General features: G+C 38.8%; 1 protein-coding gene across 1 annotated transcript; it reads right to left on the reverse strand.

The window, feature by feature from the left end:
• Positions 1 to 10,512: 10,512 nt before the first annotated feature.
• Positions 10,513 to 11,481, reverse strand: LOC122910224 (olfactory receptor-like protein OLF4). The gene has a single exon (XM_044254883.1). The coding sequence runs from the start codon at positions 11,479 to 11,481 to the stop codon at positions 10,513 to 10,515; it is 969 nt and encodes a 322-aa protein (XP_044110818.1).
• Between the last annotated feature and the right edge of the window lie 9,892 nt (positions 11,482 to 21,373).

Below are 21,373 nucleotides of genomic sequence, written 5' to 3' on the forward strand. Positions count from 1 at the left end.
TTTTCTTAAGCCAGCAAACAACCACAGCAAACTCTCAGCTCTGGGCTGGGCAGTACTGGACTAGCCCTCAGGTGACCTCAGCTAAAACATCAACTCACTAGACCTTCTTCTGCAGTCCCTACTGGGCAGTAAAATTCATCTAGATGGGGTCTCTAAGAGGAAGGTCTCTACATGGAAATTAAAATACCTGTCTGGTTGGAAGATGATGAAGAATGAAGCTCTGTCCCCAGACAAGAGAGCAGGAATGGGTCAAACTCCAGTACCCCATCCACACTTAGGACTGCACAAGAAATGCCCAGGTCTTGTCAATTTTAATGTTCTCCGCCCTGTGGGACTGCAGCTGAGAAGGTATTTATAGCTGGTTTGGTCTGCTCATTAGGCATATTTCCGTTTTGTTCCTCCAACTTGTAGGCACATAATTTCCCTGTGGGACACTAGTGTGGACAGAAAGGAAAGTTTTCCTGTTGAATTTCTGTTACTAGTTACTACCACTACTGTTACCAGTGATAAGTCAGAAGTCAGTTTCCCTTACATCTTTTTCTATACCTTCTTCTTCCTTTCAGAGATCTAAACTCCCAGCACCAGTCTTGAGTGAACATTTTCTCCTGTTTAAGACTGAGAAATTGGTCCTGGCTAGGTCCCTTCAAAGCATTGACTTGGGATGAATGATAACCCTGATTTCTTTAGAAACTTACTTTAGCTTTTTTCAACAGAGATGCAAAGTTTGTTCTTTTTTGAGATTGTATTTATTTATTTGACAGCAAGAGACACAGAAAAAGAGGAAACACAAGTTGGGGGGTGAGGGTGAGAGAGGAAGAAGCAAGCTCTCAGCTGAGCAGAGAGCAAGATGCAGCACTGGATCCCAGGACCCTGGGATCGTGATTGAGCCAAAGGCAAATGCTTAAAAACTTAGCCGCCCAGAAGCCCCAAAGTTTGTTCTTTTAATATAAAACCTTGGACACTACATTCCTGGCCTTCATGACAATTTTGCCAAAACAATAAAGAATTTTACAATTTTATCACAAATTCAGATCTATGACTTGAAATATCACAATAAAATATTTGTTAAATATGAGATATATTTAGTTTTTCTGCACTATGATTAAAGTTTAGCACCTTATAGGAATTGCCTGATTTAATTTTTCCAGAAGTTAATTCTGTAAGGAAGCACTAGTGTGAACTCTATTCCCCATAGGGACAGGAGGCTTGAAGAATTTAGTGATTTCTCGAAATTATCATTGCAGAGAGGAAAGGTGTTGATTGCATTTTCTCAGGATGCTCCCAGTTTTCTAACTCTGTGCCAGTGCTCCCAACCAGAGGTGGTTCTTGTCCCCTGGGCATAGCTGCCAATGTCTGAGGGATGCTGCTTAACACTTCCAATGAGCAGAATAATCCCCAACACAAATAATGAACCTGTTTAAAGGTCAAATGAAAATGTGAGAAAATATACTTCAGACCAGCATTTTCCCAACTTCAAATTGCATAGGATTCACCTAGGATTCTAGCTTAAATGCAGATTCCACCTTAGCAAGTGCTGGTAGGCCCAGTTCAGCATTTCTCACAAACTCCTGAGTGATGTTGATGTTGCACGTCATGGTCTGTAGAACACTCTCTGAGTAACAAGGCTGTTGTTTTGTGATAGAGTAAAGTGTGGGTGTTTTTAGGTCTTCTTCCCATGGACACAAAAAGATCATGTTTGCATAATATTTTGAATGACTAGTGTATACAGTCAATCTAGGGGCTGTGAGAAATTCTGTTTGTTTCTTTTATGTAAGGACCCTTGAGGGGTACAAAAAATACTTTTGGAAAAGACTTTCTAGTAGGCAGAATAAAAGCCTCTATAAGTTGTCCACATTATAATACCTAGAAACTTTGAATATGCTATTTCTTATAGGAAGGGGGAGAGTAAGGAAGCAAATAGAATAAGGCTGCTAATTAGCTGACATTAAACTAATTTGGCCAAGGTTACGCAGGTGGAACTAAAGTGACCACCATGGTCCTCCAAATATGGGAGAGGAAAGCAGAACTGTCGGGTCAGAGAGAGATCTGAAGATGTCACATCTCTGGCTTTGAAGATGGAGAGAGGACATTGAGCCAAAGAGTGCTTGTTTCCACTAGAAACTGCAATAGGAAAGAAAAGATTTTCTCCTGGAGCATGTAGAAAGAACCATATGCTACAGACATTTTGATTTTAGCTCACTGAGACTTATTTCAGGTTTCTCACCTCCAAAACAGTAAGAGCATAAATTTGTTTCTTTGAAGCCTCACATGTGGTCATTTGTTACAGTAGAAAAAAGAATGTAATATGGACATCAATCCAATAAGATTGTTTTAGAGAAAAGTGAATTTTGGCTTCTCAATTCATTTCTCTACTCTTGGGTGAGGGCATTTGTGTTAAAATGCCACCTTAACTGGAAGAAAAACAAAAAGTCAGTTTGGAGCTTCCTCTCCATTGCTCAAGTGGAAAGGAAAATGTGACTTCCCCATTGCTAAAATGTAAATGTGACTGACTTATTTATTTATTTACTTACTTACTTAGGATAGAGAGAGTGTGCTCATGGGTGAGCCATGGGAAGGGGAGAGGGAGCGGGAAAGAGAATCCTTTATTTTTGTTTGTTTGTTTTTTAATTTTATTTATTTGACAGAGAGAGAGATCACAAGTAGGCAGAGAGGCAGACAGAGCGGTGGGGGGCAGGGGGAAGCAGGCTTCCTGCTGAGTAGAGAGCTCAGTGCCTGGCTTGATCCCAGGACCCTGCGATCATGACCTGAGCTGAAGGCAAAGGCTTAACCCACTGAGCCACCCAGGTACCCCCGGAAAGAGAATCCTTAAGTAGACTCCCCACTGAGCATGGAGCTAACATGGTGCTTTAATCCACGGCCTGAGTTCATGCTGGGAGCCACAATCAACACACAAACTGACTAAGCCACCCATGTGCCCTTTTTATATATTTTTTTAAAATTTTTTTTCAATTTATTTATTTTCAGAAAAACATTATTCATTATTTTTTCACCACACCCAGTGCTCCATGCAAGCCATGCCCTCTATAATACCCACCACCTGGTACCCCAACCTCCCACCCCCTCGCCACTTCAAACCCCTCAGATTGTTTTTCAGAGTCCATAGTCTCTCATGGTTTATTTATTTTTAAAGTAATCTTTATGTACAACAAAGGGCTTTAACTCATGACCCAAAGATCAAGAGTTGCATGCTCTGGCTGCCTGGCTGGCTTTGTTGGTGTAGTGCATGATTCTTGATCTCAGGATTGTGAGTTTGAGCCCCATGTTGTTGTAGAGTTCACTTAAAAATAAATCTTTAAAAAAAGAGAGAGAGAGAGAGAAAGTTGATTCACCCACTTACTGAGCCAACCACGTGCCCTGTGACCATATTATGTATGTATGTATGTATGTATGTTAGTCATCATACAGTACATCATTAGTTTTAGATTTTAAATATATTGTTTTTTAAAATATAAATTCTGACTTTGTGCCCTCTGTATTTTGAGATTAAAAAAAGAATTCATAACTAAAATTAAGTTATTCCATTTTCCTTTGTCTTTGAGTCTAAATACATATATTCTTTTAATTTCATGTTATTTCAAACATTTGGTCTTTTATTTTTATCCTCTCCAAATTTCTTTCAGATTTCCTTTCAACATTAGAGATGGGATTATTGAGTCTGTGTTGTACATAGAAAGTAAAGAAGAGAATAATGAAACAAGATAGGTGGGACCAGTGGGAGAAAAACCATAAGAGACTCTTTTTTATTTCAATTTATTTATTTTCAGAAAGACAGTATTCATTATTTTTTCACCACACCCAGTGCTCCATGCAATCCGAGCCCTCTATACCACCCACCACCTGGTACCCCAACCTCGCTCCCCCCCCCCGCCACTTCAAACCCCTCAGATTGTTTTTCAGAGTCCATTGTCTCTCATGGTTCACCTCCCCTTCCAATTTACCCCAACTCCCTTCTCCTCTCTAACACCCCTTGTCCTGCATGCTATTTGTTATGCTCCACAAATAAGTGAAACCATATGATACTTGACTCTCTCTGCTTGACTTATTTCACTCAGCATAATCTCTTCCAGTCCCGTACATGTTGCTACGAAGTTGGGTATTCATCCCTTCTGATGGAGGCATAATACTCCATAGTGTATATGGACCACATCTTCCTTATCCATTCATCCGTTGAAGGGCATCTTGGTTCTTTCCATAGTTTGGCGACCGTGGCCATTGCTGCTATAAACATTGGGGTACAGATGGCCCTTCTTTTCACGACATCTGTATCTTTGGGGTAAATACCCAAGAGTGCAATTGCAGGGTCATAGGGAAGCTCTATTTTAATTTCTTGAGGAACCTCCGCACTGTTCTCCAAAGAGGCTGCACCAACTTGCATTCCCAACAACAGTGGAAGAGGGTTACCGTTTCTCCACATCCTCTCCAACACATGTTGTTTCCTGTCTTGTTAATTTTGGCCATTCTAACTGGTGTGAGGTGATATCTCAATGTGTATGTTTTTTTAATTTAAAGATTTTATTTATTTATTTATTTATTTTTTGATGAGAGAATTTCTTTATTTTGGATTTTTTTTCAATTTATTTATTTTCAGAAAAGCATTATTCATTATTTTTTCACCACACCCAGTGCTCTATGCAATCCGTGCCCTCTATACCACCCACCACCTGGTACCCCACCCTCCCACCCCCCCCGCCACTTCAAACCCCTCAGATTGTTTTTCAGAGTCCATAGTCTCTCATGGTTCACCTCCCCTTCCAATTTACCCAAATTCCCTACTCCTCTCTAACGCCCCTTGTCCTCTATGCTATTTGTTATGCTCCACAAATAAGTGAAACCATATGATAATTGACTCTCTCTGCTTGACTTATTTCACTCAGCATAATCTCTTCCAGTCCCGTCCATGTTGCTACAAAAGTTGGGTATTCATCATTTCTGATGGAGGCATAATACTCCATAGTGTATATGGACCACATCTTCCTTATCCATTCATCTGTTGAAGGGCATCTTGGTTCTTTCCATAGTTTGGTGACTGTGGCCATTGCTGCCATAAACATTGGGGTACAGATGGCCCTTCTTTTCATGACATCTGTATCTTTGGGGTAAATACCCAGGAGTGCAATTGCAGGGTCGTAGGGAAGCTCTATTTTTAATTTCTTGAGGAATCTCCACACTGTTCTCCAAAGAGGCTGCACCAACTTGCATTCCCACCAACAGTGGAAGAGGGTTCCCCTTTCTCCACATCCTCTCCAACACATGTTGTTTCCTGTTTTGTTAATTTTAGCCATTCTAACTGGTGTAAGGTGATATCTCAATGTGGTTTTAATTTGAATCTCCCTGAGGGCTAATGACGATGAGCATTTTTTCATGTGTCTGATAGCCATTTGTATGTCTTGATTGGAGAAGTGTCTGTTCATATCTTCTGCCCATTTTTTGGTGTGTTTGCCTGTTTCATGTGTGTTGAGTTTGAGGAGTTCATTATAGATCCTGGATATCAGCCTTTTGTCTGTACTGTCATTTGCAAATATCTTCTCCCATTCCGTGGGTTGCCTCTTTGTTTTGTTGACTGTTTCCTTTGCTGTGCAGAAGCTTTTGATTTTGATGAAGACCCAAAAGTTTATTTTCGCTTTTGTTTCCTTTGCCTTTGGAGACGTATCTTGAAAGAAGTTGCTGTGGCTGATATCAAAGAGATTACTGCCTGTGTTCTCCTCTAGGATTCTGATGGATTCCTGTCTCATGTTGAGGTCTTTTATCCATTTTGAGTTGATCTTTGTGTACGGTGTAAGAGAATGGTCAAGTTTCATTCTTCTACATATAGCTGTCCAGTTTTCCCAGCACCATTTATTGAAGAGACTGTCTTTTTTCCACTGTATATTTTTTCCTGTTTTGTCGAAGATTAATTGACCATGGAGTTGAGGGTCCATATCTGGGTTCTCTACTCTGTTGCACTGGTGTATGTGTCTGTTTTTATGACAGTACCATGCTGTCTTGGTGATCACAGCTTTGTAATAAAGCTTGAAATCAGGTAACGTGATGCTGACAGCTTTATTTTTGTTTTTCAACATTTCCTTAGCGATTTGGGGTCTCTTTTGATTCCATACAAATAAGATACTCTTAATCTCACAAATGAAACTGAGGGTTGCTGTGGGGAGAGGGGTTGTGGAGTAGGCAGTTGGGTTGTAGCTATTGGGGAGGGTACGTGATAGATGAGTATTGTGAATTGTGTAAGCCTGACAATTCATAGACCTGTACCCCTGGGGCAAATAATGCATTATAGGCTAACAAACATAATTAATAAAAAAAAGAAGGTATCTGTAGGAAGTAACGCACATATACATATATGTGCATATGCTCTTACCTATGAAACACTTCTTCGACTCACCACAATTTCTAAATACTGTATTTATTCCTGACAACATCCACCTGCATTGGAGATAAGGAAACAAAAGTTTCAGATTTATTACATTTTTTTTACAATTATATAACAAATCTTTAAAGTTTTTGTGAAATTTTTTTTTTTTTTGATCAACATTCCCTCCTTGGGAACTGGGTTTTATTCAGAATATATCTGGATTGTCTTCATTCCCCTTTCACTTCTCAAGAAATATGTGGCCCCCAAAAACAAAGTGCTTCTAGAAGGCTGGAGACCCTATTTAGGATTCATGAATTTCCCCTGGATTCCCCTCTCCCTGTCTTTTCTTTTTAATTTTCAGCATAACAGTATTCATTATTTTTGCACCACACCCAGTGCTCTATGCAATCCATGCCCTCTATAATACCCACCACCTGGTACCCCGACCTCCCACCCGCTGCCCCTTCAAAACCCTCAGATTGTTTTTCAGAGTCCATAATCTCTCATGGTTCACCTCCCCTTCCAATTTACCCCAACTCCCTTCTCCTCTCTAACTCCCCATGATCTCAATGTTATTTGTTATGCTCCACAAATAAGTGAAATTTTTTGAATTATATATAAATGGACTCAGGCAGTATGTATTCTTAATTTTTATTAACATATCATGTATTATTTGTTTCAGGGGAACATGTCTGTGAATCATCAATCTTACACAATTCATAGCACTCACCATAACACATACCCTCCCCAATGTCCATCACTCAGCCACCCTATCCCTCCCCACCCCACCACTCCAGCAACATTCAGTTTATTTCCTGAGATTAAGAGTCTCTTATTGTTTGTCTCCATCCCCAATCCCATCTTGTTTCATTTTTCCCTCCCTTCCTCCCATGACCCCTCCTCTGCCTCTCAAATTCTTCATATCAGAGAAATCCTATGATAACTGTCTTTCCTGATTGACTTATTGGCTTGGTGTAATACCCTGTACTTCCATCCATGTCATTGCAAATGGCAAGATTTCTTTTTTTTTTTTTTTGATTACTGCTAAGTATTACATTGTATATATATACCACATTTTCTTTATCCATTTATCTGTTGATGGACATCTAGGTTCTTTTCATAGTTTGCCTATTGTGTACATTGCTGCTATAAACATCCAGGTGCACATACCCCTTCAGATCCTACATTTGTATTTTTAGGGTAAATACCCAGCAGTGCGGTTGCTGGGTCATAGGGTAGCTCTATTTTCAACTTTTTGAGGAACCTCCATGTTGTTTTCCAGAATGGCTGCACCAGCTTGAATTCCCATCAACAATGTAGGAGGGTTCCCCTTTTTCTACATCCTTGAAAACACCTGCCATTTCCTGACTGGTTAATTTTAGCCATTCTGACTGGTTTAAGGTGGTATCACACTGTTGTTTTAATCTGTATTTCCCGGATGTCATGTACTCTTACTTTTTGTATGATTACTTTAATTCAGAGTAGTTTGCACTTTATATGTGTTTAGTTTCTTGTATATCATTGTAATTCAATTAATTGTTTAAAAGAAAAAAATCTGTTATAACTAATCAATGAATTCAGCAAGATATAAAGTCAATATACAAAAATTGCAACTCTATACACTAAATTGCAACTCTATACACTAAAATGAAATTATCACAAAGGAAGAATTTTTATAAATCTCATTTACAATTACATCAACAAAAATAAAATACATGAGTACATTTGAACAAGGACATGAAACATCCATACAGTGGAAACTATAAGACATTGCTGAAAGAAACTGAAGACACAAAGGAATGGAAAGATATTCCATGTTCATTATTTTGAAGAATTAATACTCTTACAACATCCCTACTGCTCAAAGCAATCTGTGGGTTCAGTGTAATTACTGTCAAAATTCCAGTGGCATATTTTACAGAAATAGAACAAACACTCCTTCAATTTTTATGGAATCACAAAGACCCCAAATAACGAAAGCAACCATGAGAAAGAACAACAAACCTGGAGCCATCATCCTCCCTGATTTCAAACTATATTACAAAGCTCTGGTAACCCAAGCAGCATGAAATGCCCACAGGTCAATGGAATGGAATAGATAGCCCATAAATAAACCCAGATAAGTGGTTAACAGGTTTATGACAAAGGAGTCAAGAATCTATAAGAAGGAAGGAACAGTCTTTCAATAAATTGTGTTGGGTAAACTAGACAGCCACGTGAAAAATAAATAAATAAATAAATAAATAATGCAACTGGACCACTATTTTATACCAAAGTCAAAAATTAACTCAAAATGGATTAAAGAATTCAATGTAGATTTGAAGCCTTAAAAATCCTAAAAGGAAACATAAAGGTCTTGGCAATGATTTTTAGGATTTGACACCAAAAGCAAGGTAAAAAAGCAAAACTAAAAAGATCTACTTCAAAGTAAGTACTTCTGCACAACAGATGAAACCATCAAAACAAAAAGGCAACCTCCTAGATAGCAGAGAATATTTGCAAATCATGTATCTAAGGGGTAAATATTCCAAATGTATGAAGAAGTCATATGACTTAATAGCAACAAACAAACAATCTGATTAAACAATGGGCAGAGGATCTGAAGAGATATTTTTCAATGAAGACATACAGATGGCCAACAGGGGAGGAGGTCAAGATGGTGGAAGATTAGGGGATCCTACTTCAACCAGTCCCCTTAATTGAGCTGGATATCTACTAGACCACTCTGAACACCCATAAAATCAGCCTGAGACATAAGAAGATATATCATGATCTATACCAAAAGAATATCTCTGGCAGCTGGTTTCAAGGTATGAGGCTCCTGCTGAGCAGGGAGCCCAATGCAAGGCTTGAACCCAGAACCCCGGGATCATGACCTGAGCTGAAGGCATAGACTTAACTGACTGATTCACCCAGGTACCCCAGGAATCACATTTGTGTCTAGCACATGAAAATTTCAACCAGAATCCAGAAAATAATATAATAAAAACCCAAACATGCCACTGGTCTTTCATCTTAATGAACACACTTACAAATGGCTTTGATATACCGTAATTCAATGAATACATGAAGTTCCTGAGAAAGAACTATTTTTCACAGCAATAAATGGATGCTTTAGTATTTTCTTTATCATCCTTAAAGCCAAGTTTGATTCTAAGGCCTCTTTTATGCATATTTGTCTTTTGGGAAGATTGTACCTGGAGACGTGTATTTTATTATCATTTTTTTGCAAGTCACTATGGTAGGCATGGTGGATACAAGCTGTGTAACAACAGGATCCTAATGTGTAGAAAAATCCCATGATCTGCTATAACCACCATTATGGTGAAGTTTGAATTCTTAGGAAGAGCAATTAAGGTAGTGATATACAAAGGAATAAAATCCACAAAAGTGAAGCATAGTAAAGAGAGTCAATTATCATATAGTTTTTCTTGTTTGTGGAGCATAAGGAATAACATGGAAGACAGGGAGAAATGGAGAGGAGAAGGCAGTTGGGGGAAAATGGAGGGGGAGATGAACAATGAGAGACTATGGACTCTGAAAAGCAATCTGACGGTTTTGGAGGGGTGGGGAGTGAGAGGTTGGATGAGCCTAGTGGTGAGTATTATAGAGGGCACATATTGCATGGAGCACTGTGTGTTGTGCATAAAGAATGAATTCTGGAGCACTGAAAAGATATTAAGAAAAAATTGAAGTACAGTGGTCTCAGAATTTTCTCTGTTATAAACTTGAAATAGCTGTGGTGTCCCATAAAAGAAAAAATAGTCACTATGATGTTTTATTTGAGAAGAAATTTTTTTTATTTTTTTCAGTATTCCAAAATTCATTGTTTATGCATCACACCCAGTGCTACATGCAAAAGAAATTATTCTTAACACATATATGCTATCCCTTCAGTAAGACAGAATGTCCAAATATTTCATATCCAAGGTTAAGAATGACATTGAGAAAGTAGGAAAATAAAAAAGGGAAAATCTCTTGGATATCAGAGTTATCACAGATCTTAATAGAGTGAGTTACATAAATTATGCAGAGATGTAAAAAAAAAGTAGATATTACAGGAAAAAAATATAGAAGATGTATGTTTCACTTTCACAATCTGATCAAGGGATCTCAACATTTGGCACAGGTTTTGGGCCCTGCAATCATGGGCGCTTCTTCAGCTCCAGGAAAGTTGTCCATTTTAGAGCCGCCATCCCAGAGAATCTCATCAGAGAACATTTTATGTCCTTGTTCCTCAGGCTGTAGATAAATGGGTTCAGCATGGGTGTGACCACTGTGTACATCACTGAGGCTACTGCACTAGAATGGGAGCTCTGGGTAGCTGCAGATGTAAAGTACACTCCTAAGCATGTAAAATAAAATAAGGAGACAACTGAGAGGTGAGATGCACAGGTGGAAAATGCTTTATACTTTCCCTGAGCTGATGATATTTCAGATATAGAGGAAACTATCTTAGAGTAAGAATAAAGGATCCCAATGAAGGAACCAACAGCCAACAACAAAGCTGCAATGTATATCACCATGTTATTGAGAAATGTGTCTGAACATGCAAGTTGGATCATCTGATTGAGTTCACAGAAAAAGTGTGGGATTTCCACCTCTGTGCAGAAGGACAGTCGCAACACCATGGAAGTGTGTAGTAAGGAATGAAAGACACTCAGTATCCAGCATACCAGAACCAGAAGTCCACAAAGGCAGGGGCTCATGATGACTGTGTAGTGCAGTGGGTGACAGATAGCCACAAAGCGGTCATAAGCCATCACAGTCAGGAGAAAGATATCTAATCCTGTAAAGAGCATGAAAAAATACATCTGTGTGATGCAGCCTGCATAGGTTATGACTTTGCTCTGAGTCTGGATGTTCCACAGCATCTTTGGGATAGTGGTGGTGGTAAAGCAGATGTCTGCAAAGGACAGGTTGGCGAGGAAGAAGTACATGGGGGTGTGGAGGTGAAAGTCAGAGTTGACAGCCAGGATGAGGAGCATGTTTCCAGCCACAGTGATCAGGTACATGGAGAGGAAAAGTCCGAATATGAGGGGCTGCAGTTCTGGTTTCTCTGAAAATCCCAGAAGCTGGAACTCTGAAATTCTTGTATTGTTTCCTGGGTCCATGTGTTGCAGTTGACTACCAGCACAGGGGAAAATAACAGAACTAATTTTCACACAAATAGTCCTTCCTCAGATTGTGGAAATGAAACAATTTGTATTTGCAGTGAAGAAACTAATTGCAATATTTTGTGAATGGATTTGAGCCCCTTAAGAGCATCCCTAGTTCCTCTCTGATTAGTAATTTTCTTCATAACATCAGACATTTCCCCAAAAGTCAGGTATTTTACCATTTTAGGAAGAAAATATTTCATGCATTGGAGGACTATATAGTGCATTGACCATGCTTTGGAAACTCTAGTAATAAAGCAGAGTGTTGAAAAGAAAATGTCCCTACAATTCAATAATGGTGATAGGTTAGATGCATATATAAATATTAAATAATAATGAGGTGGGGAGAGATGATATGAACAGAACAGAAGCTGATTAAGGGAGAGAATGTGTTATGTGTTATATTGAGTATTCAGTCAAGCTTAGCTAAGAAGGTGACCTTTGAACAAAGACCTATGGAAGAGAGGGTGGAAGAAGGGAGGTCTTCCTCATATGGGAAAAGGTCTTGAGGCAATGCTTCCATTAGAAAATCAAAGTTCAGAAAGAAGCCAGTGTGCTAAGGGAAATGGACAAGAAGGGAGAGTGATGAGAGGTAGTGGCAGTGAATTTCACAGAATCATGTGGCCTCACAGCTGCTTGAAGTTCAAGACACAGAGAATTCCTTGTCCCCACCTCTTGCACTTTATAATGGTTGCAATAGGGTCCTGTCAGTTGACTATCCCTCCTTAGTATCATATGGTGATTGAGTTTGGCCTGTGTATTATGAAGTTCACATTGAAATAGAGGACCCTGTGTATCACTTCTCTGAGGACTCCTCTCACTCATTAAGATGCCCACATACACGTGCACACACATACACAGACACACACACAAGGTCACAAACATGCAACACAGCACACCATGTCCTATTGGTGTGTATTTCTTCTACATCCTTCTCACCTCTTCCCCACCTACTCTAACACACTGTTTAGGAATATCATATTACCTTTCCCATAAAGAATGTAAAACTAGGTCCCAGAAATTCCTATTTGTAGCTTCCCAGGGACAAATCATCTTGGGGCTCCATTTTGGAATGGCCACTTTCTGACCTGTGTGTAAAGAAACATTTAAAAAAATGTGCTCAACATTTAGGGCCTTTTCTGGTTCCATACACATTTTAGATTATTTGTCCCAGCTCTGTGAAAAATGCAGGTGGTATTTTGATAAGGATTGCTTTGAATGTGTAGATTGTTTTGGGTATCATAGACATTATAATAATATTTGTTCTTCCAATCCATGAGCATGGAATATTTTCCATTTCTTTGTGCCTTCCTTAATTTCTCTCAAAAGTATTCTACAATTTTCAAACTAATATATTTTACCTCTTTGGTTAGGTTTCTTCCTAGATATCTTACGGTTTTTGATACAATTGTAAACAGTTAAGAGACACATGAAAAATGTGTGGTTACATCACTCATCGCCAGACAAACACAAATCAAAATCACAATGAGATACCACCTCAAACCAGTAAGAATGGCTTAAATTAACAATTCAGGAAACAGTTGATGGCGAGGATGTGAAGAAAGGGGAACCCTCATACACTGTTGGTGGGAATGCAAACTGGTGCAACCACTCCGGAAAACAGTATGGAGGTTCTTCAAAAAGTTCAAAAAAGAGTGACCTTACCATGCTGCAATTGCACTGCTTGGCATTTATCCAACAGGTACAAACACAGTGATTCAATGGGGCACATGTATCTCAGTGTTTATAGCAGCAATGTCCACAATAGGCAAAAAATGGAAAAAGAATGACCATCCACAGATGAGTGGATAAAGAAGATGTGGTATATGTACACAATTTAGTATTACTCAGTCATTAGGATCAAATCTTGCCATTTGCAAGTATGTGAATGGAGCTAGCATGTATTATGCTAGGCAAAATAAATCAGAAAAAGACAAATACCATATGATTTCATTTATATGTAGAACTTAAGAAATAAAATGTATGAACATAGGGGAAAGGAATGAAAAATAAAATAAGGTAAAAACAGAGAAGGAGGGAAACCATAAGAGGCTTGATTATAGGGCAGAAACTGAGGGTTGCAGGAAGGGCGTGGGTAAGGGGATGAGGTGACTGGGAGATGGTCGTTAAGGAGGCTACTTGATGGAATGAACCCTAGGTGTTATATGCAACTGCTGAATCACTAAATTCTAACTCTGACACTAATAATACACAATATGTTCATTAAATTAAGTTGAATCTAAATTAGAAATTACAAAAATAACAGCAGAAAAAAATTCTGTTTAATAGAGAGATAGAGACTGATAGAAGAAGGGAGAAATTAGATGGACATAAAGAATAAAATAATCTAATAAGCTCAGTTGTCCTGAGAGACTGAAAGGAAGGAAATATTCTTTGGTGCTCATGTCATCCTCTTCTGGTTACAACCCATTTATACCCAGCAAAAATAATGAGAGATAAATTTAATTTGTCCACAACACAAAGTAGTGACTTCTTTATGGTGTGAAACACCTTACAGAGTGACTGTCACAAGAGAAAAATGAGTAAAAAGAATAAACCAAAATTTCACAAAATTTGGGCATTTTTATTATCAGCAGACAGCAAAAGACTTGTTTTTCCTGTGCCTATTCAAATACAAATTAGATTGCCAAGGACTTAGGAAAGAATTTGAAGAAGTTTTTAATGTGGAGAGAAGCAGTATCTAAAGTTTTAGTTTCATCTCACAGAAACAGATGAAAGAATGCTTGTGGAAGGTAAAGGTGATTCATGGTCAAATATAATAAGAAGAATTCCTTTCAAATGATGACATTTCTATTTTAGAAATAGAGCCAATAATAAAAGGAAAAAGAAACAAAAAGGTATATGGAAATGTGAACACAAGTTGGATAAAGAGGGCGATTTGTGAGCAATAAATATGCAGGACATTCATTTTTAGTCTTTGGGAAAAAAGTATGAACAAGTGAAGAATATTATGGTAATATCAATTGTTCCAGCAAAACAAACAAACAAAAAGTAGAAAATCAGTATAGGGAATATATTATGACTAACTCAGAGACCTAAAAGTCAAAACTTAAACACTCATCCATTCTGCACAAATACATCTACACATACTTAAAAAGAAAAAAATGGCAAGTAGCCAAATTGGTGAAATAAATAGCAATACTTTGCTTGAAAGAATGCAATTAAAAAAAAACAGAAATAAAACCAATCTGACTCTCACAGACAATTTTCAAGAGATAAAGTGTGTGACTAGCCAACCCAGCACATACTGTGGTTCACAGGTAATGAGGTAATTGTAAAGGAAGCTCATTAGCATACACTTTTTCACATAATCCTTGTAAAAAATTTCATTTGAATACTCAAGAAAGGAGGTCTGTGATACGTATGTTCTATGGGCGGCTCTTGCATAGACATATTTGTGAGAATTCTTTCATCTGGACTTTTCTTCTCAATATAGAAAAGTAGTCTTATATATCCCATCTTAAACATGAAAAGACATATCCTCACTTACTGTATACTCACTTCACTGTATATCCTTCCACAGCTAATACTTGACTTTTCTACTCTGGTTAATTGCAAAGATCCTTGGTATCATGTTTTACTTTTATGCTTCCTATCCCTCACAGAATTGGGTTTCCCTTATTATTATTACTTGCAAACATTAAACCTTGCCTTTTGGAGTTCCATGCTCACTTCTATTTTTAACATAATAAGTATATACATGAATCAACCAGTAAATTTCTTAATCAAGCCAGCAAATAACCACAGCAAACTCTCAGATCTGGCTTGGGCTTGACTGGCCTTCAGATGACCTCAGGTAAATGCCCTTGACTTTCACTTTCTTATCTTCTCTTGCCTTGTCGCTAATAGGCAGTAAAATTCATCTTGATAGGGTCTCAGAGAATGTCTCTACATGAAAATCAATAATACCTGTCTGGTTGATAGATGATGGAGTATGAAGCTCTGTCCCCAGACAAGAGAGCAGAAATGAATCAGTCTTCAGTGCCCCACCCAGACTTAGGACTGCACAAGAAAAGACCAGGTCTTGTCCCTTACGAAGTTGCCCATGCTGTGAGACTGCAGTAGAGGACATAATTTTAGTTACTTTGGTCTGCTCATTAAACACATTTCCCTCTGGTTCCTCCTACCTGTAGGCACATGATTTCCCTGTGGGACACTAGTGTGGACAGAAAGGAAAGTTTTCCTCTTGGATTTCTGTTCATGGGAGACCAGATGTTAAGCCAGGTAAAGTCAGTTTTTCTTACTCTTTTTCAACGACTTCTGCTTTTCAGAGATCTAAACTCCGAGTACCTCATCCCACCCCTGAGTGAACATTTTCTCCTGTTTAAGATTGAGAAAATGATCCTGACTAGGTCCCTTTTGTCCTTCAAAGCATTGACTTGGGGTGGATGATATCCCTGACATCTCTAGCAAGTTACTTTTCCCTATTTGTGTTTTTTTTTATTTAACTTAATTTTTCCAGTGTTCCAAGATTCATTGTTTATGCACCACACCCAGTGCTCCATGCACTATGTGCCCTCCTTAATACCTACCACCAGGCTCATGTAACCCCCCACCCCTCCAAAACCTTCAGTTTGTTTCTCAAACTCCACAGTCTCTCATGTTCACCACTCCCCCCCAATTTCCCCCAAACCCCTTCTCCTCTCCTTCTCCCAATGTCCTCTGTGTTATTCCTTATTCTCTACAAGTAAGTGAAACCATATAATAATTGACTCTCTCTGCTTGACTTATTTCACTCAGCATAATTTCCTCCAGTCCCATATCTTCTTTATCCATTAGTCTGTTTAAGTGTATCTTAGTTCTTTCCACAGTTTGGTGATTGTGGACATTCCTTCTACAGGGCTACCCTGTGACCCTGTAATTGCACTACTGGGTAGATACCCCAAAGATACAGATATAGTGAAAAGAAGGGCCCTATGTACCCCAGTGTTCATACTTTCTGCTTTTTAAACAAACATGAAAAAGTTGTTCCTTTAATATAAAACCCTGGGCACTACACTCCTTGGCTTCATAACAATTTAGCCAAAACAATTAGGAATTTCACAATTCTATCACTAGTTTAAACTATGAAAATGTAATTATAAAATGTTTGTTAATTGTAAGATACATGGTGAGATATTTTATGCATTACAACCTGAATTTAGCACCTTATAGGAGTTTCTGGGTTTAATTTTTACACAAGTCCATTCTGTGAGGAAACACAGTATAAATTTTTTCCCCATGGAGAAATGATGCTTGAAGAATTTAGCGATCTTCTCAAAATTATCATTGCAGAAAGGGGTGGATGTTGACTTTATTCTGTCAGGATGTCCCAGTTCTCAAACTCTGTGCCAGTGCTTAGAACCAGAAGTGGTTCTTGTCCCCTGGGCATAGCTGCCAATGTCTGAGGGAGGCTGCTAAACATTTCCAATGAGCAGGACAGATACCAACACAAGTAATGACTCTGCCTCATATGTCAAATTGAAAATGTGAGGAAATGTACTCTAGACTAGCACTTCTTCAACTTCAAAGTGCATAGGAATTACCTAGGATTCTAGCTTAAATACAGATTCTGCTCAGCAGGTGCAGGTGGGTTCAGGATTTTATTTAAGATTATTTAAGATTTTATTTATTTATTTGACAGACAGAGATCACAAGCAGGCAGAGAGGCAGGCAGAGAGAGAGGAAAGAGAGGAGAAAACAGGCTCCCTTTGAAGCAGAGAGCCCAATGTGGGGCTCAATCCCAGGACCCTGAGACCATGACCAGAGCCGAAGGCAGAGGCTTAACCCACTGAGCCACCCAGATGCCGCAGTGCGGCATTTCAAAGAGCGCTCGAGTGTTGTTGATGCTGCAGTTCATGGTCTGTGGACAACTCTTTGAGTAGCAAGACTGTGGCACTGTGACTAAGTAAGGTGCAGGTGTTGTAGGTCTTTTACACACACACAAACACACACACACACACAGTATGTTTGCATAAATTTTGAATGATCAGTGTATATAGTCATTCTAGGGGCTGTTACAAATTCTGTATTTGTTTCTTTTATAGAAGGACCCTTGAGTGGCACCAAATAAATTACTTTTGAAAAAGGCTTTCTAATAGGAGGAATAAGAACCTCCTGAATTCAACCACATGCTGATCCATGAAAACTTTGAATATGTTATTCTTTAAAGGAAGAGGGAAATTAAGGTAGCAAATGCAATAAGGCTGTACTTAAACTGAGATGAGCCAAGATTATGCAGGTGGAGCTACAGAAATCATCATGGTCCTCTGAATATGGGAGAGACAGAAAGAATAGTTGGATGAGAGAGAGATGTGAAGATGCTACATTATTGGTTTTGGAGATGGAGAGAGGGCAATGAGCCAAAGAATGCTTGCTGTCACTAGAAACTGCAATTAGCGGGGAAAAAGGAGTCTCTCCTGTAGCATTCAACAGAAAGCAAACACTGAAGACTTCTTGATTTTAGCCCACTGAGGCTTATTTCAGGCATCTGACATTTAAAACAGTAAAATCCTAAAATAGCTTTTTTGAAGCCTCTAGTGTGATAATTTCTTAAAGCAGAAATAGGAATGTAGTCCCAAAAGGTCATTTTCGCTATTGTTTCTTTTGTCTTTGAAGACATATCTCGAAAGAAGTTGCTGTGGCTAATATCGAAGAGATTACTGCCCATGTTCTCCTCTAGGATTCTGATGGATTCCTGTCTCACATTGAGGTCTTTTATCCATTTTGAGTTTATCTTTGTGTACAGTGTAAGAGAATGGTTGACTTTCATTCATCTACATATAAAGCAAAAATGAACTTTTGGGACTTCATCAAAATCAAAAGCTTCTACACAGTAAAGGAAACAGTAAACAAAACAAAGAGGCAACCCACGGGATGGGAGAAGATATTTGCAAATGACAGTACAGACAAAAGGTTGATATCCAGGATCTATAATGAACTCCTCAAACTCAACACACACAAAACAGACAATCATATCAAAAACTGGGCAGAACATATGGACAGTCAGTTCTCCAGTAGAGACATACAAATAGCTATCAGACACATGAAAAAATGTTCATCATCACTAGCCATCAGGGAGATTCAAATTAAAACTACATTGAGATATCACCATACAGCATTTAGAATGGCCAAAATTAGCAAGACATGAAACAACATGTTTTGGAGAGGATGTGGGGAAAGGGGAACCCTCTTACACTGTTGGTGGGAATGCAATTTGGTACAGCCTCTTTGGAGAACAGTGTGGAGATTCCTCCAGAAATTAAAACTAGAACTTCCCTATGACCCTGCCATTGCAATCCTGGGTATTAACTCCAAAGATACAGATATTGTGAAAAGAAGGGGCATCTGTACCACAATGTTTATAGCAGCAATGGCCATGGTCGCCAAACTGTGGAAAGAACCAAGATGCCCTTTAACGGATGAATGGATAAGGAAGATGTGGTCCATATACACTATGGAGTATTATGCTTCCATCAGAAAGGATGAATACCCAACATTTGTAGCAACATGGACGGGACCGGAAGAGATTATGCTGAGTGAAATCAGTCAAGCAGAGAGTGTCAATTATCACATGGTATCCCTTATTTGTGGAGCATAACAAATAACATGGAGGGCATGGGGAGTTAGAGAGGAGTAGGGAATTTGGGTAAATTGGAAGGGGAGGTGAACCATTAGAGATTATGGACTCTGAAAAACAATCTGAGGGTTTTGGGGGGGTGGGAGGTTGGGGTACCAGGTGGTGGGTATTATAGAGAGCACAGATTGAATGGAGCACTGGGTGTGGTGCAAAAATAATGAATACTGTTTTTCTGAAAATGGATAAATTGAAAAAAAATAATGAATACTGTTTTGCTAAAAATAAAAAAAATGAATACTGTTATGCTGAAAATAAATTAAAAAAATAAAAAAATAAATAGGATACCTTTTATTTCTCTTTGTTGTCTGATTACTGCTGCTAGGACTTCTAATACTATGTTGAACAAGAGTGGTGAAAGTGGGCATCCTTGTCTTCTTCCTGATCTCAACGGGAAGGCTGCAAGCTTTTTCCCATTGAGGATGATATTTGCTGTGGGTCTTTCATAGACACATTTGATGAGGTTCAGAAATGTTGCCTCTATCCCTATACTTTGAAGCATTTTAATCAGGAATGGATGCTGGATTTTGTCAAATGCTTTTTCTGCATCAATTGAGAGGACCATGTGGTTCTTCTCTCTTTTCATATTAATTTGTTGTATCACATTGATTGATTTGCGAATGTTCACCCACGCTTGTAGCCCAGGGTTGAATCCCACCTGATCATGATGGATAATCTTTTTTTTCCCAATTTATTTATTTTTAGAAAAAGAGTATTCATTATTTTTTCACCACAACCAGTGCTCCATGCAAGCCGCGCCCTCTATAATACCCACCACCTGGTACCCCCACCCCCCACACCCCCCGCCACTTCAAACCCCTCAGACTGTTTTTCAGAGTCCATAGTCTCTCATGGTTCACCTCCCCTTCCAATTTACCCAAATTCCCTACTACTCTCTAACGCCCCTTGTCCTCCATGCTATTTGTTATGCTCCACAAATAAGTGAAACCATATGATAATTGACTCTCTCTGCTTGACTTATTTCACTCAGCATAATCCCTTCCAGTCCCGTCCATGTTGCTACAAAAGCTGGGTATTCATCCTTTCTGATGGAGGCATAATACTCCATAGTGTATATGGACCACGTCTTCCTTATCCATTCATCTGTTGAAGGGCATTTTGGTTCTTTCCATAGTTTGGCGACCGTGGCTATTGCTGCTATAAACTTTGGGGTATATAAGGCCCTTCTTTTCACAACATCTATATCTTTGGGGTATATACACAGGAGTGCAATTGCAGGGTCATAGGGAAGCTCTATTTTTAATTTCTTGAGGAATCTCCAAACTGTTCTCCAAAGAGGCTGCACCAACTTGCATTCCCACCAACAGTGGAAGAGGGTTCCCCTTTCTCCACATCCTCTCCAACACATGTTGTTTCCTGTTTTGTTAATTTTGGCCATTCTAACTGGTGTAAGGTGATATCTCAATGTGGTTTTAATTTGAATCTCTCTGAGGACTAGTGATGATGAACATTTTTTCATGTGTCTGATAGCCATTTGTATGTCTTGATTGGAGAAGTGTCTGTTCATATCTTCTGCCCATTTTTTGATATGTTTGCCTGTTTCGTGTGTGTTGAGTTTGAGGAGTTCATTATAGATCCTGGATATCAACCTTTTGTCTGTACTGTCATTTGCAAATATCTTCTCCCATTCCGTGGGTTGCCTCTTTGCTTTATTGACTGTTTCCTTTGCTGTGCAGAAGCTTTTGATTTTGATGAAGACCCAAAAGTTTATTTTCGCTTTTGTTTCCTTTGCCTTTGGAGACATATCTCGAAAGAAGTTGCTGTGGCTGATATCGAAGAGATTACTGCCTATGTTCTCCTCTAGGATTCTGATGGATTCCTGTCTCAAGTTGAGGTCTTTTATCCATTTTGAGTTGATCTTTGTGTACGGTGTAAGAGAATGGTCGAGTTTCATTCTTCTACATAGAGCTGTCCAGTTTTCCCAGCACCATTTATTGAAGAGACTGTCTTTTTTCCACTGTATATTTTTTCCTGTTTTGTCGAAGATTAATTGATCATAGAGTTGAGGGTCCATATCTGGGCTCTCTACTCTGTTGCACTGGTCTATGTGTCTGTTTTTATGACAGTACCATGCTGTCTTGGTGATCACAGGTTTGTAATAAAGCTTGAAATCAGGTAACATTATGCGCCCAGCTTTATTTTAGTTTTCAACATAGCGATTCGGGGTCTCTTCTGATTCCATACAAATTT

This window comes from Neovison vison, chromosome 6, assembly GCF_020171115.1.
Source record: "Neovison vison isolate M4711 chromosome 6, ASM_NN_V1, whole genome shotgun sequence".
Lineage (NCBI taxonomy): Eukaryota > Metazoa > Chordata > Mammalia > Carnivora > Mustelidae > Neogale > Neogale vison.